General features: G+C 42.7%; 1 protein-coding gene across 1 annotated transcript in view; it reads left to right on the forward strand.

The window, feature by feature from the left end:
- Positions 1 to 14,971, forward strand: part of LOC134437320 (fibronectin-like) — a 36,846-nt gene extending 21,875 nt beyond the window's left edge. The window contains exons 13-16 of the mRNA XM_063186811.1: positions 3,990 to 4,262; positions 4,458 to 4,592; positions 13,982 to 14,116; positions 14,433 to 14,971. Of these exons, the coding sequence (XP_063042881.1) occupies positions 3,990 to 4,262; positions 4,458 to 4,592; positions 13,982 to 14,116; positions 14,433 to 14,716 (827 nt within the window). The 3' untranslated portion in view covers positions 14,717 to 14,971. The remainder of the gene's footprint in view (positions 1 to 3,989; positions 4,263 to 4,457; positions 4,593 to 13,981; positions 14,117 to 14,432) is intronic.
- The last annotated feature ends 1,678 nt before the right edge of the window (positions 14,972 to 16,649 follow it).

Here is a 16,649-nt window from a genome sequence, read left to right on the forward strand (position 1 = left end):
GCCTACCTGCCCTATGTGCAGAGGTCTGTGGCTCTGAGTCATCCTCATCTTAAATGAAATGAAATGATGAGTAAATTAATAGGCTAAATATGAGGATGCTTAATCAATTAACCCACTGTCATCTTTATAATCCTTGTAGCAGCCAAAGTAGACTTTAAGTTATAATAAATAGAAATAGTTAAAAAATGTTAAAAAGATCATTTAATTTGAATTTGAAATGTAATTATTAGGCATATTCCATGATTAAAATGATGAATATTATATAGGAAAGCTAAAAAAATAAGAATTCACAGGTTTAGGTCATTTGTTGGGTCTTTTGTAGCCTACCGGTATATTAAAAATGTGTACTGTCGCTTTAAGAATGGACGAGTCGGCTTACATTTTAGATCGCAAAGAACCGTGGCGTGGGAGCACCAGTTCTTATATGTTGCTCTGAAGCTCCAAGCTTCTCGCAGACTTTATAACCTTTTATTTTCATTACAGATATTTTAGTTAGTTCATGCACATTTTATAGGCCTATGTCTTGAGAAGAACAGTAAACGTCAGTTATCACGTGGAGTGGATTTATTTCAATTACATGGACATTGACAGTGGAAACAGTAGCCTATCTTTGGGTCGGAGAATAGGCTATATCAGCGTAAGAAAACGCACTTTGCTAGCGGTCTCACCAAGATCAAACCTCTACAATCCTGAAAAAGATTCTCTGCCTCACCTGCACCTGTTCATTTTTTTTTCGCAGCCAACTCTGCAGAGATGCTTCCTTTAGCTAGCCTACCCCCTTAAGTTCTCTCTTGCTTGATAAAACGACATGTCATCTGTATGTTTCTTAGTTGGGTTAGCCTTCCACAAAACAACCTGAGCCATGTAAAACGTTGACTGCAAGCAAGCTAGCTGGCTGTCGTATTCCCCCAATATCTGAACGTGGCACACCCCGGCTGTCAGATTATTTAGGATCAAACGTCCTAAACTCGAGATCGGCTTTAAGAGACATTAATTGTGATCATGTAGTTTAATACTGTATAGCAGGCACGTGCAGAGCATAGTTGCCCACGGTGCCCGAGCAACGGCCCTTTTGCCCACATTGGCTGATATTGCCCTTCCAAGGGAGGGGAAAATAATATGGCAATTAAAATTTCATATTTCAATATCATTTGATTTCTTTTTAATTCATAATTTTGATTGAAGTTTTGTACAATAAAGGCTTAAGTCAGTCATACAAATTCATCAGACCCGTCGAGAATGGGCACGAGCGATGTGAGGTAGGTAGGCTACGCAACAACTCCGGTGGGGAGGGAGAAGGCACGCGACAGGCCCTTGAGCGCCTATAAGACACACGAAAGATTTTGAAGATGCCTGGGTGTCGGCTAGAGCCCTACACACAGTCTACATATTAAGGTACAAAATATGCTCACAATCAACCTCTCTAATACAATGTTGAGTTTAGAACTTTTAGTTATCATACATCTGACAGCCAGCCAGCGCCACGTTTAGGTAGCAAAAAAAACCGACAGCCAGCTGTAGATATGCCTCGGAAAAATAGGCTAAGATTTCATGTTTCAACTGATTTGCTTTGCAATTCGTATTTTTGATTGAAGCTTCCTAAATTAAGTTTTCAAATTCAGATTCACCTGCACCTCGAGATAGGCAAAGGGAGGGGCAGCATGCGCGATGCGGGGGGCACGCGCAGCTCTAGGCTACATGGGAGGGAGGGGGGAACAAGCATGCATGCGACCAGGGCAGAGACGCAAAATATGTCGAAGATGTCGTGGGAGTAGAGCGACTGCCCTGACGGCCTGAGGTGAGCTGGAAACACAGCAGACTACACAGTATTAAACTACATGATCACAATTAATGTCTCTTAAAGCCGATCTCGAGTTTAGGACGTTTGATCCTAAATAATCTGACAGCCGGGGTGTGCCACGTTCAGATATTGGGGGAATACGACAGCCAGCTAGCTTGCTTGCAGTCAACGTTTTACATGGCTCAGGTTGTTTTGTGGAAGGCTAACCCAACTAAGAAACATACAGATGACATGTCGTTTTATCAAGCAAGAGAGAACTTAAGGGGGTAGGCTAGCTAAAGGAAGCATCTCTGCAGAGTTGGCTGCGAAAAAAAAATGAACAGGTGCAGGTGAGGCAGAGAATCTTTTTCAGGATTGTAGAGGTTTGATCTTGGTGAGACCGCTAGCAAAGTGCGTTTTCTTACGCTGATATAGCCTATTCTCCGACCCAAAGATAGGCTACTGTTTCCACTGTCAATGTCCATGTAATTGAAATAAATCCACTCCACGTGATAACTGACGTTTACTGTTCTTCTCAAGACATAGGCCTATAAAATGTGCATGAACTAACTAAAATATCTGTAATGAAAATAAAAGGTTATAAAGTCTGCGAGAAGCTTGGAGCTTCAGAGCAACATATAAGAACTGGTGCTCCCACGCCACGGTTCTTTGCGATCTAAAATGTAAGCCGACTCGTCCATTCTTAAAGCGACAGTACACATTTTTAATATACCGGTAGGCTACAAAAGACCCAACAAATGACCTAAACCTGTGAATTCTTATTTTTTTAGCTTTCCTATATAATATTCATCATTTTAATCATGGAATATGCCTAATAATTACATTTCAAATTCAAATTAAATGATCTTTTTAACATTTTTTAACTATTTCTATTTATTATAACTTAAAGTCTACTTTGGCTGCTACAAGGATTATAAAGATGACAGTGGGTTAATTGATTAAGCATCCTCATATTTAGCCTATTAATTTACTCATCATTTCATTTCATTTAAGATGAGGATGACTCAGAGCCACAGACCTCTGCACATAGGGCAGGTAGGCATAAGACTGATCATCTCTGTGACTGATACAGGTTTAAAAACTATCAAGGCTTTTTCTCATAATTTCATTTAATTTAGGGGCAGCCACATACCACACACGAGGAAATGTGGATCAGGAGACATTTAGGGCAGGTGGGCATAAGGCTGATCATCTCTGATATGATTAATAGGTAGGCCTACATGTTTAAAAACTAGCATGTTATATCATATGGTACGCATATTCAGGATACTATACAATAAAAAATATTAATAATTATGACAATGATATACTACTACTACTAAAAATAATAATACCCATGGTGCAGTTTCCTAAAAATTCTGAAGGCCGCTCATTGTTGATGTTTTTTATTTTTTTTTTGGGGGGTGGGGGGGGGGGGGGGGGTATTGCCCTTTCTTCAGGTTAGAGCAACTGCCCTTTGAAATTCCTGTGCACGTCCCTGTAGCAAATGCTCTCGTCCACCATGCCATGGATGTGTACAATTCTCAGTGATTTCGTACATTATCAATTGCTTTTGTCATATCACTCAAAAAGCTTTGTCACTGAATGCATGCAACTATCTCAATCTTATTTGATCAATGTAATATAAAGTCGAATTTACAACATTTTCCATTCAATCTAAACAACATTTCACTTCAGAAAAGATCCTCAAGAGTGTACTATTCAACATGATAAATTGATTTGACTAGCTTGTCCATACACTATGACACAATGACTAACCATTCTGCTGGTGCTGATACGTTCACTTAGACAAAAAAACTTGATTTTGAAAGACAAATAAGGGTTTTGAGCAAGAGACTCGGTTTTGCAGGTTATCCACGGTGTTTTGCCATTTGTTAAAGCTGTTTTGAGAATCAATAGGCCTATTATGTTTTGCAAATTGCGAGAGAGATTCGAGAAATGTACAAAACCAATTGAGAAATACTGTTAACAATGCTAACTGCAATCCACAACCTACAACGTAGCTGACCAAGACTGACTCAGAGTGATTATTTGATTGACTCTCTTATTTGAGATGCTCTGCATCATGCTCATGACCCCTCTGAACATCTTCATCAGTTAATATATTGTACAGTCAGACATGTAAAGAAGTGTCAGTAATCAGTTTTAAAGAGCAACACCATCTTATAATTTTGTTTGTTTTTGTTAGTGACTCCTACCCCACAGGACATTGACATTGTTTCCGTGTCAGAGACATCTGCTGAGCTGGATTGGAGCATGCCCAGTGGGATGACACAGATTCCACACAGTTTCCTGGTCTCCTACCACAGCAGAGGGGAAGAGCCCCAGACCATCACCACACAGTCATGCAACGCAGTCATCACTGGCCTGACACCAGACACTGAGTACACAGTCAGTGTCTCAACCAAATTGCATAAGCAGGCACACACAAGCCAACCGGCTACTATCACTATGCACACAGGTACAACGCAATGTCTGTTGAATGTAATTTGAATGGAAATCACCTCTATTCTAACAGCTTTTCTCACATCATCTTTTTGGTATATTATAATGTGCAAAGTCTGTCTGTCTATCTGTCCGCCCCTGCCTGCCAGTGGGAATGCCTCCAGTTGTATTTGTGTTGTGTGTCTGAAAAGGTGATGTCTAAATTCCACAGATCCTCCTCCCCCTGGGCCACTCAAGGTGTCCTCTGTGTCCTCAGACTCTGTGAGTCTCTGCTGGGAGCGTCCTGCAGGGTTGGCAGGATCACAGAGATTCAAAGTCTCCTACACCGAAATACTGACAGCAACAGGTGACCTCTCTTAGACACTTCTCTTCACCACTAGACATTTCTGCATAATATACATACGTATAGAGTATAGAGTATGCATATTTTGTACTGGTTGGTTGGTCTGGTGCAGGGTTGTCAAATGCATTTCAGCTCAGGGGCCATATACTGTACAGCCAATACGATCTGAAGTGGGCCGAACTAATTGTGCATGACACGCTAAACATTGCAAAATCACATTTTTCACGAAAATGTTGCAAAAATGTAGGGCAAACACCAATTGGAATTGGACTGCTCGTAAGTCATCTCGAGGTGAAATGGGGCCTGGGCCTGGATAAAACCATCTGGCTGGCCACATGTGTCCCCCGGGCCTTGTGTTTGACACCCCTGGTCTAGGAGCCCTGTTGCACGAGATGCCTAGAGTTTCCACAAAATTAAATTAATCTATAATGGTAGTGGCGCCATCAAGATAAAACGGTAAAGCCCTTTTTTTGTGGTTGGGCCACTCTTCCGCGGCCAATGCATTTGAATGGGCTGTCCGACTCATGGTTGACTTACGATTGATGGACCTGTCAAGCCTCCAGGAAGATGACAAGAATGATGACATTGAATACACCAGTGATTTCTCGGACACCACATTGCATTGGAAAACACACTGTCCAACTTAATTTGTTTTACTTCACAGTGTGATGGGGCATACATGCTAATGTATCCCTTCACTAATAATCTTTCCCTAATCAGTTTTCTGTCGGAATTGGGCCATCAATCGTAAATCAACCACGAGTCGGACAGCCCATTCAAATGCATTGGCCGCGGAAGTGTGGCCCAACCACGAAAAACGGGGCTTTATCGTGACGCCACGACGAATGTTATAGATTATAGATCGGCGATTCATGGCCAAGTGACGATATAGTGTGCAATACAGTTGGGTCTAGCGACACAGCATAAGGGATAATGGTAGATGGGCCATGGATCTGTCCTCCAATTGCAATGCTGTATCTCTGTATATCACATTTTTCCTGCATCTTCTTTTTTGAATCATGTTATACCTACGTATAATGGCTTGATAGGCTAACAAAACAATGAATGAACACAATGAAGATATGGATAGGGATAAAATCTGGTTCATCTTTGAAGATAGAGAACAATAACACTCACACACTATTCATACACAAATGCATTGACATGCTCATTTCCTGTCAATTTTGTGCGAGGTGGGACAACTGACACAAGATACGCAGACACATGCATATGGTGCATTGACACAACCGCAAGGGTCAATCTAGCGAACTTCCATGTTGAGGTTGCTGTAGAGTCAAACAATGTTGAGAACTTAATCAGAGCACCGTTGTCTATATGCCTCTTACATTACACCACTAGTATGTGTACTGTATATCCCAGGCCTAACTTGTTCCCTCCCCTTTTCTGTAAGTGAAATGTCAAACAGGTTTTATCACCAAATATGAATACATCAATGTATTCCACCTTGGTTGTAATCATCGGCGTCGTTAGACCATTTTTACCCGGGCACGTGCCCTGGTATGGATCTGCGGTGCCAGGGTAATGGGCACTGAATTTTTAATTAATTAATTAATTAATTAATTAATTTATACCTTTATTTTTTATTATTTAAGTCTGACTCATCTGGTAATCTACAGAATACATGCTTGCATTATTTTTTTTCTTAAAATAGGCCAAGACACTTAAGTTAGAATTTAAGTCTGACACGGACGCAGCCTGCCCTACGCCTAATCAGAATCCACTTGCCGCCACGGCCACTAGCTCTAGGAGTGTTATGTTCTGCCTCTGACAAACTCAAACGGACTACAGAATATACCGTTCTAGCCCAACGGGGCTGTAGTTTTATTAACACATAACTGGAGCAACATTAATGCGTGACTTCTCTGGTTCCGTCTCAGGTGTAACACACAAAAGCGTCCGTGCGGACAACAGTTCCCCTTGATACATCCTTTCTCTTTTTTTTTTTTTCTTCTTCATCTTGTTTCACTGGTTACACTCTACCTGTAAACCCTGTACACATTACAAATTCTGACAAGGTAGGAGGTCTAGTGTTACTGAAAATCTTGTCCATAAGGTATAACCATAACTCATAACTGTTGCTGAAAATCCAACCTGTAAAGTATAAATCATAACTGTTCATATTAATCACATTCTAGGCAAGACAAACTTAAAAAGTTGTAGATATCATTCAAATTACAAGATACAGTTGCCGTCCATTCTAATGTTCTTCATCAAGGTTCAAAAATCAAGGTTATAGATAATCATCCTCAACTCATTACCGGTTCTGTACACATAAACATGTTTGTTTCACTCACAACACATACAATGTATTTTTTTTTTTTTTTTTTTTCTTCTTCTTCCCTTTTCTCCCCCCCAAAGGCCATAGGTGGTTCACCACTAGTGACTCACAAAGTCGTTGAATCTCTGTGGTCTCACCACTGTGCGACCACATCTAGTGGTCACAGGTAGGTCACTCTGACCAGCCCTGTCTTGGTCAGACGGTGGGGTGTGTGTGTCTGGGGCAGCTGGTGGTGGTAGATCAGTGTCCATGTCCATAGGCTCACTGAAAGCCTGGGTGTCTGCACGTCGGAGGTGTTTGCGGTTCCTCCTAAGAACACCACCAGACTGCAGCTGGATGTCGTATGATCTCGCATCCACGATCCTCTGTACCTGGCCTCGTCTCCAGACTCTGTGAGGCTCGAACCGTTGTACTCGCACATAGTCACCTGGTTTCAGTGTGTCGAGATCTCTGGCTGATCGGTTGTAGTAGTTGCACTGGCGTTCTTGCATCCTTTTCAGGCTCTGCCCCACTCGTTGCACTTTCGGCTGTAGAAGGCTTGCTTTCGTGGGCAGTAGTGTTCTGGTGCGGCGGCTGAGAAGTCTTTGAGCTTGACTGCTGTCTAGGCCTTGTGAAGGCGTGTTGCGGTGATCCAGCATCGCGAGGTAGGGATCTTGTCCAGCCATTTTCGCTTTGAGCAACAGTCTCTTGGCTGTTTTGACCGCCGATTCAGCTTTGCCATTGCTTTGAGGGTGTCCAGGCGAAGAGGTCTTGTGCAGGAATTCCCATTTTTCACTGAATCTTTTGAATTCTTGCGACGAGTATTGCGGTGCATTATCTGAAAAGACAACATCAGGGATGCCTTGTCTAGCGAAATGGGCTTTCAATTTCTTTATCACTGTCGTAGATTTTGTGTCTGACAGGTAGTCGATTTCCCAGAAGTTAGAGTGATAATCTACTGTGATTAGATAGTCCTTGTTGTCAAACATAAACAGATCAGTACCCACTTTAGCCCATGGGCGGTTTGGGAGTTCGTGTGATATCAGTGTTTCTTTCTGCTGCTTGTAATCCACTTCCCTGCAGATGTCACACTTGCTTACGTATGTTTTGATTCGGTCACTAAACCCTGGCCAGTATATGCACTCCCTGGCCCTCCGTAGGCATCCTTCTACGCCTAGATGAGAGGAGTGTAAACGGCAAGTAATGTCTTTCCTCATTACCTCCGGGATGACGACACGTTCGCCTCTGAACACTATTCCATCTTGATGACTCTGTTCATCTTGGCAAGAGAAGTATGGCCTAATCTCACTAGCCGTCTTTGCCTTGTCATTTGGCCAGCCTTTCTGTATGGTTTCAATGAGAGTCTGCAGTGTTTTGTCATCTTTTGTGGCAGAACGAATTGAACTAAGGCTGTCTGCCGATATGGGTGCGTGCTGTGCCATATTTATAGTCTCTATTTCAGCTTCCACGGAGCCGTGTGATGAACATTCTGGAAGGTAAGCTCTGCTCAAGGTGTCTGCCAACACCATATATCTACCTGGTAAGTACACTACGTCCACATCGTACTTCTGAATGCGCATCATCATACGCTGCAGTCGTTTGGGAGCACTTAGTAAAGGCTTCCTCACAATGTTCTCTAAGGGTTTGTGATCACTCTGTACAGTTACTTTACGCCCATAAGTGTACTGGTGGAACTTCTCCAGACTAAAAATCATAGCCAAGAATTCTTTCTCTATTTGGGCGTAGCCCCTTTCTGTCTGTGTGAGTGCTCTGCTTGCGAAAGCAACGGGCTTACCCCCTTGGACCAGTGCTGCTCCTAGGCCTGTGTCTGAGGCATCACACTGCACCGTCAGCTCCTCTTCTGGACTGTAGTATTTCAGCACTGGTGTGTTTGCGATCATTTTTTTCAGTTTGAGAAACGCCTCCTCGTGTTGCTCTGACCACCTCCATTCACAGTCTTTGTGTGTCAGTTCTCTCAGCGGCTGACAGTGGTCAGAGAGGTGAGGGCAGAACTTTGCTAAGTAATTCACCATGCCTAACAGTCTCTGCACAGCTTTCACATCAGTTGGGCTTGGCATGTGTTCAATGGCACGCACCTTTTCCGGGTCGACTTTCCGCCCATTCGCTGTCAGGAGGTGTCCGATGTATGTCGCTTCCTTTTGTTTCAGTTTGAACTTTTCTGCATTCAGTTTGATGTCTTTTTGTCTGCACCTGTTCAGAAACAGTCTCAATTTCTCATCATGATCACGCTGAGCCATTTCTTGCGTCTCACCTTGTCCGGTGATCAGGACGTCGTCTGCGATGATGTACAGACCTGGTAGATCATCCAGTGCTTGTGTCAGCTTTCGCTGGAAAACCTCTGGTGCTGGGCTGATTCCCATTGGGAGTCTCAGCCACCTGTAACGTCCGAATGGTGTTGCGAAGGTAGTCAGAAGGCTTGAATCCTCATCTAGCTTAACATGCCAGAACCCGCTTTTGACGTCACACACCGAAAACACCTTGGCTTTGGACAGGTCTGGAAGAATGTCGTCGATGGTTTGTAAGGGAAAGTGGCTGCGCTTCAGCGCCTTGTTTAAGGGTCGTGGATCAATACACACTCGCAGCCTCCCATTCGGCTTCTGCACTACTACCATACCATTTATCCACTCTGTGTTGCGCTCCACGGGTGCAATGATTCCTCTTTTCTGTAGGTCGATCAGTTCAGCCTTCAATGGTTTCATCATGGCAACTGGCACCCGGCGCTTTGGCAACTGCACCGGTTTCACTGAGCTGTCGATTTCCAGGCTATACTCTCCTTCCAGGCAGCCATCACCGTTGAACACGTCTTCATACTCCGCTTTTATCTGGTCCATGGTCCACTGGCCCCTCGTATCTGGCGATGTGGTGACGATGCTGTCGATTGCCATGATGTTTTCATACTGCACTTTGATAAGCTGCATGCCTTCGCTTGCTCTTTTGCCCAGCAGTGGCCCACTGGTGCCTTCCCCTACCACTTGGAATTCTAACCTGTAAAGTTTCTGGTTTCTTGGATTTCTCAGTTTCAGAGTGCATTTTCCCAGTGGCTTCAGTTTGCTCTTATTGTACATGACTAACACAGTCTTTGTGTCCTCCAACTTTGTGTTCGGATCAATCAGGTCAATTGGGATAATGTTGCAAGTGGCACCACTGTCTATCTGGAATTTTACAGTCTTGGTCCCAAGAAGCATGCTAGCAAAGAGCTGTGCACTGTGCTGTTTATCCACTACATTTACACTATCGACTTTTTGTGCAGTGACACTAAGTACTTCTTCAAACTCATCAATGTCAGCCACAGCCACATGCACCTGTCTTGTTTTTTCTCTTGTCTGCTGGCTTGCTCTACACATAACCGCGAAATGGTTCTCTTTGCCACATTTTTTGCATTTCTTCCCATAAGCGGGGCATTTCTGTTTATTTCTCTCATGCGATTTTCCACAGAACTTACAGTCAACGATGTTTTCCTGTCTGTTCCGCGCTGGTTCTTTCACTGCATGCACTTCTTCCACTTTGGGTCCGGCGATTGTTTTGACATTATCCCACGACAACTCCGCTGCACGGCACAACGTGATGCATGAGTCGAGTGTCAGATCTGCCGCCCGTAGCAGCCGCTCCCTCATGCAAGCATTGTTGCTACCACACACGATTCTGTCACGAATCAACGAGTCCCGTAGCGTCCCAAAGTTGCATGTTTTCGCCAACACTTTCAATTCGGTCACATAGCAGTCTATGTTTTCACTAGGATCTTGGTTTCTCGAAAAGAACCGGAAACGTTCTACAGTTTCATTCACAGTAGGCATACAGTGATCATCAAATTTTGTAATGATATCTGCGATCTTCCAGTCTTCTTTGGGCGTCTCACCCATAAGTGTGTCCAGCAGCTCTCTCCCGCTCTCGCCCACGAGATAGCCGAACAGTTTCACCTTGGTGGTTTCATCATCCTCTCCCACCGCCAGGTCCACATAAAGCGAAAACTCGTCTCTCCATACCTTCCAAGTCTTTGCGAGATTGCCTGAGTCCATACACAGACGCTGTGGAGTTTTCAATCCTTCCATTCTCGAGCGTCCGTAGTTTATGCTAATAATCCACTGTGCTGGTTAGCTGACTAGCAGGTGTATCCTTCTTCCCGCGGCGAAACAAGAGAACAAAACTAAACGTTGTTGGAAAATAGGCTAGATTCTGAGGTCCTGAAATATAATGCATTGTCTTACAGCAAGTTGTTCGGGTATTCATTTGTGTTTGCAGGAAATTCTACAATATTTGGTTAAACATTAAAATAAATGTGTCTTGTTGGTGGGCACTCAAACCATTGAGTAGGCCCAATGACCCCATGTGACAATCATGAGATGATGATATTGAGTAATTGCCCATTCTTTTTAGGGGAGCCTACAGAGGTCATCAAACATTGTTGTAAGACAAGCTGAAAGCTGTCATGTGATGTTTGATTAACTGATTGCTTATTTTCTGAATAAGTCTGAAGTCCATACCAAACTCCTTGACGTATCATTCTTTCTACACAGGATACAGTGATGTCACTCAGAAGCGAAACTATTTGACTTAATCCTTTTTAGGAGGCCAGGAGTAGGTGACAATGGGCAAACGACTAACATTGGATTTCAATCTTTTCAGAGCCAAGGATCCTCAAATATGTCAAAAGAATGTGCTGTTGTATGTGTATTGCTTGATTAAAATTACAGAACTCAGGAAGTCCACAGATGAGGTCATGAAGACCTAGAGTGATGAAATCAAGGCCCACCCGGAAATGAAGACAGCATCTTACAATCGACACAGATTAGGCATATTCTGGGTTAACTAACAAATCACGTAATTGCTTACACATAACCACACCCATACACCCACAAACCATAAATACCAACAGATAGGGGATATTCAGTAGGTCCTAATTTTTGTTATCGGTCAGGGCGAGAGAAGGTTAGGATCTCCGGAACGTTCCGTAATGCTTTCGTTGTAACTGTCATTTTTATGTAGTAGACTCTGCAGTTCTGGAAAGCTGTAGTGTTTACTGTGTATGGGCCATTGCTGGTATTCTGGATATTACCAGTGGTGGTCATTTTGTTATTTGGTAATTTTAGAAAATAAATAGATTAATTTGGCTTTTGGAGTTTTTGATTCCTTTGACTCGGATTTTGAACATGCAAGAAGTAGAGACCAAGACGGTAAACTTCAACAACGTCTAAAACCTAAAACTGGTCTAATCTGTGACCGCTGCCACCATGTTATATTCTGCCTCAAACGGACTACAGAATATACCGTTCTAGCCCAACGGGGCTGTAGTTTTATTAACACATAACTGGAGCAACATTAATGAGTGACTTCTCTGGCTCCGTCTCAGGTGTAACACCCAAAAGCGTCCGTGCGGACAACAGTTCCCATTGATACAAGGAGCATATTGCTGAAATGTTTAATATTTTGTGTGTACGTGTGCGTTGATGACAATGTAAGTACATAATTTCTGTTTGTATTTATGTTGTATTTCATCCGCTGGTGTTTGTTAGATGCTGTTTAGTCTGGTAACCCTGTAACTTTGGTTTTACCGCGAGCTCCATTCATTTCAATGAGGAAATGTCTGTTTCTTAAATGGCTTCCTAAATGCTAATTTCTTGGTTTAAAGTTACATGAGTAGTCCGGTTTGGAAGTGCTTCGATAGTAGTTTCGACCTGTGGTGTTGTTTCCACCGTGTTGTGACTGTTTGAGTCAGTAATTTAGCTTCCAAATATTGCATTGTCGCGCTATGGAGACATAAGCTGTTCACGTGAACACTCGTCTTGCTAGACTTTATGGCGGCAAGAACCGCTTCTTCAATTTGTGGTCTTAAAGCGCCACCCTGTGGACACTAAGTGTACTGCACTTGATTTTCCCTGGATTAACCCCTTAAGTGCCTAGTTCTCACTTGTATAATTACTGTATTACTTGCTACTTGCAGTAATTCTGTTTCCTTGTCACATTGATGTTACTGAAGTGCACTTATATTATTATGTATATTGTAATGTAACTTGATGTGCATATTTGACTACCTAATTATTATGAAACTGTATATTCTGCATATTTTAGTATTGTGTAGAATTTGCCTGTATAGTTTCTAATGACTCTTTCTGTAGCCTATATGTTTATCTTGCAGAAACCACACATTTATCACACACCTTCTGTAATGTATCCATATCTTTACTACCATACATTGAATATGTATGCAACTGTTCAATGAAGAACACTTTTGATGTCTGGAATCAATAAATCTCTTAATATCACCTAAAGTCGCAGCGGTTCTCTGACCGGAACACATAGTCAGTGAGGGGGCGACTAGCCATCAACGTACACGTCCGTCACACATAGCTTGCATATATATAGAAGAATGCCCTGTTTTTGTTATTCAGTTTTTTGGTGTGTCAGGTATGTAATATTAATTGAAGCCAATTGGAGCCAATTTGGAGCGGACCCAAGTTTTGGTCCCCTAGGGGAAATTCTTTCTCTGCACTTTATCCCATTTGGACTAGTGAATCACCTTGAAGTACACACACTAGTCCGTAGCAGTGGGCTGCCTGCTGAGCGGCGCCCGGGGAGCAGTGTGGGGGTTAGGTGCCTTGCTCAAGGGCACTTCAGCCGTGGTTCGGTCGGGCATTGAACCGGGAACCCTTGGGTTGCCAACCCAGTGCTCTAACCACTGAACCACGACTGTAGAGTTAAGGAAGAAGTAGGACTATGTTGTACTAGTAGGCTAGTAGTTAGCTATTTTATGATATTTTGCTGGCATTGAATTATTTGTTATCTCAATGACCGGAATTAGATAACAGCCTACTGTATTAGTTAGCCTATAATTCCAATTCAACTCAAACAACATTGTTCTTGTAGATGGACATCAGAAAGTTATTCTCTCGGATATCACAGGGATAAAGCAGCAATACATTATCTCTGCCCATTCTTTAAAAAAAATAATTGCCCAAATTTTTTTCAGCTCGCGCGCTTCGCGCGCTCGCATTTCTTTTTGGTGCCCAATTGTGCCCCTGTATAGTATTGGGTCTACAGACGCCCCTGGTTATAATGAAGTCGTCATGATGTTGTAATGAATTCTTCCCTTTTCCAGTGTCAAGTATTATGGTGCCTGGCTTGAAGGTTTGCATCCAAGACCTCGTGCCAGGAGAGGAGTATGAATTTGCAGTGTCAACTGTCAGTGACAGTGGGAGAGAAAGTGGCACGGTGACAGCCACCACCTGTACAGGTGTGCCTTCTCTCTCTCTCACTCATACACACACACACACACACACACACACACACACACACACACACACACACACACACACACACACACACACACACACACACACACACACAGAAAGTCCACTTTTGTTGCAACCTAAGTGAAAATCAAGATCAATCAAGTTGCAATATGCAATGTGAACAAATTATTCTTTCTGCCTTTCTGTCTGTGCTCTCTCTCTCTCTCACACACACACTCTCTCTCTCTCTCTCTCACACACACACACTCTCTCTCTCTCTCTCTCTCTCTCTCTCTCTCTCTCTCTCTCTGTCTCCAGATGTCCCTGTTCCGGAGGATTTAAGTGTTGAGCTGAGGGGAAATTCTGTTGCAGTGACCTGGAGAAGGCCACCACGACTGGACGAAGTGTCATACCTGCTGACGCTGGGCAGTGAGGGACAGTGTGACCAGGCCATCTGGACAAAGTCTCTCACATACTCGTTTACTAATTTGCCGTTTGGCCCTGAGTATAGTGTCAGGGTCTGTTCTGTCCTTGCAAATGGCAGACAGAGCAAACATGTGTCTGATGTCATTTGCCAAACTAAGAGGCCTAGACTTGTGTGACTTATTTTCTAATAGTGATAATGTCTTGCATGCTTCTGTATATTGGAAGAACACTATTAAGGGCTGATAGTTTTCACATAGTCTCAAAAATATCCATGGAAATCAACAAATCCAAGAAACTGATTGATGTTCTTGAGTATTTTTTACATGGTTTTGCAAGAATATTTCCAATTATAATAGAGATGCACCGTATCCTGATTTTTAGGATCCTGCCGGATACCGGATCCACTGCTTAAGATCCTGCCGGATTCGGAACCGGATCCTACAAAAGGGTTGAAAAGATATAGTCTACTCGCACACGTGGGCCCTTTTTATTACGTTGACTCAAACTATTTTTTAGACTCATTGGCTTACTCCCACACTGCCTGCAACGGCCGCTTCCAAAGGACTTTCACTTCATGCAGTGATTGAGGTTGTGAAAGACTGATTGAAAAGCCTAGGCTAGAGATGCACCAGACCCTGATTTTTAGGTAACATGCCGGATACCGCATCCACTGCTTTAGATCCTTCCGGATCCTGTGAAAAACTCTATTATCCTGCCGGATCCGGTACATCTCTAATTTATAATCAATGTACTGAATATGTAGGCCTATGTAGATTGTGTAGTCTTACAGCAAGTTTATTACTGTACGTACAGTATACTTTCTTGATATTGTAGTTTTATTTGTGAATGTTTACTGTCTTGTGCTGCTTGTGCTGGGAACCAGGTGAGAGGTGGGCCCAACATTTTTTTTTTTTTTTTTTTTGTAGTTTGATTGACAGCTCTCTGCTGCTGAGAGCTGTGTGAGGCGGGCTCAGCAATGTGGAGAAGCTCAGCACTAATTAGTTGCGTTTGCAACCACGCACCTACGTTACCGACCACTACGAGATCTGCTTGGTCTTAAAATGGTGGCCATAAATGCTCAGCAACCAACATGAAATATCAGAAATATCCAACGTGACTTCCAAAATATAAAATGCTACTGTCTGCTTACTTTGCAGTTCAGCTAGATGAAGGCCAATCAGGACATTTTACTGATGACATTGAGAAGCTCCCATGTCAGCGCAGCCAGGGTAAAGTAACTGCACCGCTGTGCAAAAAAAACCAAAACAGATTGCTCCATGTGGTCACAGTGCGCCTGTGCGCTGCACAGATCTGTGCAAAATGCAGCATCAAAAACGAGCCCATCTTCCAGTAGTTGTCTGTGCCTGTCCTTTACTACACCCTTAACAAATGTTTGTACAACTTGTCATACTAATAAAGACATTTTGATTTTCAGTGCCTTGGTTTTTTTTTTCCTCATTTTTGAACTTGGATGTACAATACCTTGAACTAATGAGCACTCAAACCCAATAAGCCTAGAAACAGTCAGAGGTGTCAAAAGTAAAAGTGAAATAAAGAAACCGTTTCCTTCCAACACAAGTAACTTATCTGAGTAACAAGTAGACCTGTGTACTTGTCTTACGATCAGCTAACTCTGCACTGGTTGGATCAAGTTTGTGGTGGGTCCTTGTTAGGTTTTCAGTGTTTTTCAGTAACAACACAATCTACCTATCTCATTAGGTACAGTGGAGTAAATGGTGTAACAGTTATGTAATGCCATGTGCTAGTGTTGTAATTACACCACTAAAGTACTTTTACTTTTGACACCTCTGGAAACAGTTGGGATAAAAGCACACCATGTTCTACAAAGTCTATTGTACAAACATTTTTTATACATTATATCCATCATAAAGGCGGAAAATTAACAGATTAGAAGTAAAGCCTCTTTTGTAGATTTGTAGATGCAAAACCCCCTAACTCCATTTCTGAAGACCTGCACTTCTATATTTTTAGAGAACCCCACTGTTGGTTTGGTTTACATTCATGTACTTGAGGCCACACCAATTTAATTTGTTGGTTCTCGGATTTTTTCAGGAAAAAGTTGAAGCGAGAGGGCGAAAAAAAAAAAAT

Source organism: Engraulis encrasicolus, chromosome 21, assembly GCF_034702125.1.
Source record: "Engraulis encrasicolus isolate BLACKSEA-1 chromosome 21, IST_EnEncr_1.0, whole genome shotgun sequence".
In the NCBI taxonomy this organism is placed as follows: Eukaryota; Metazoa; Chordata; class Actinopteri; order Clupeiformes; family Engraulidae; genus Engraulis; species Engraulis encrasicolus.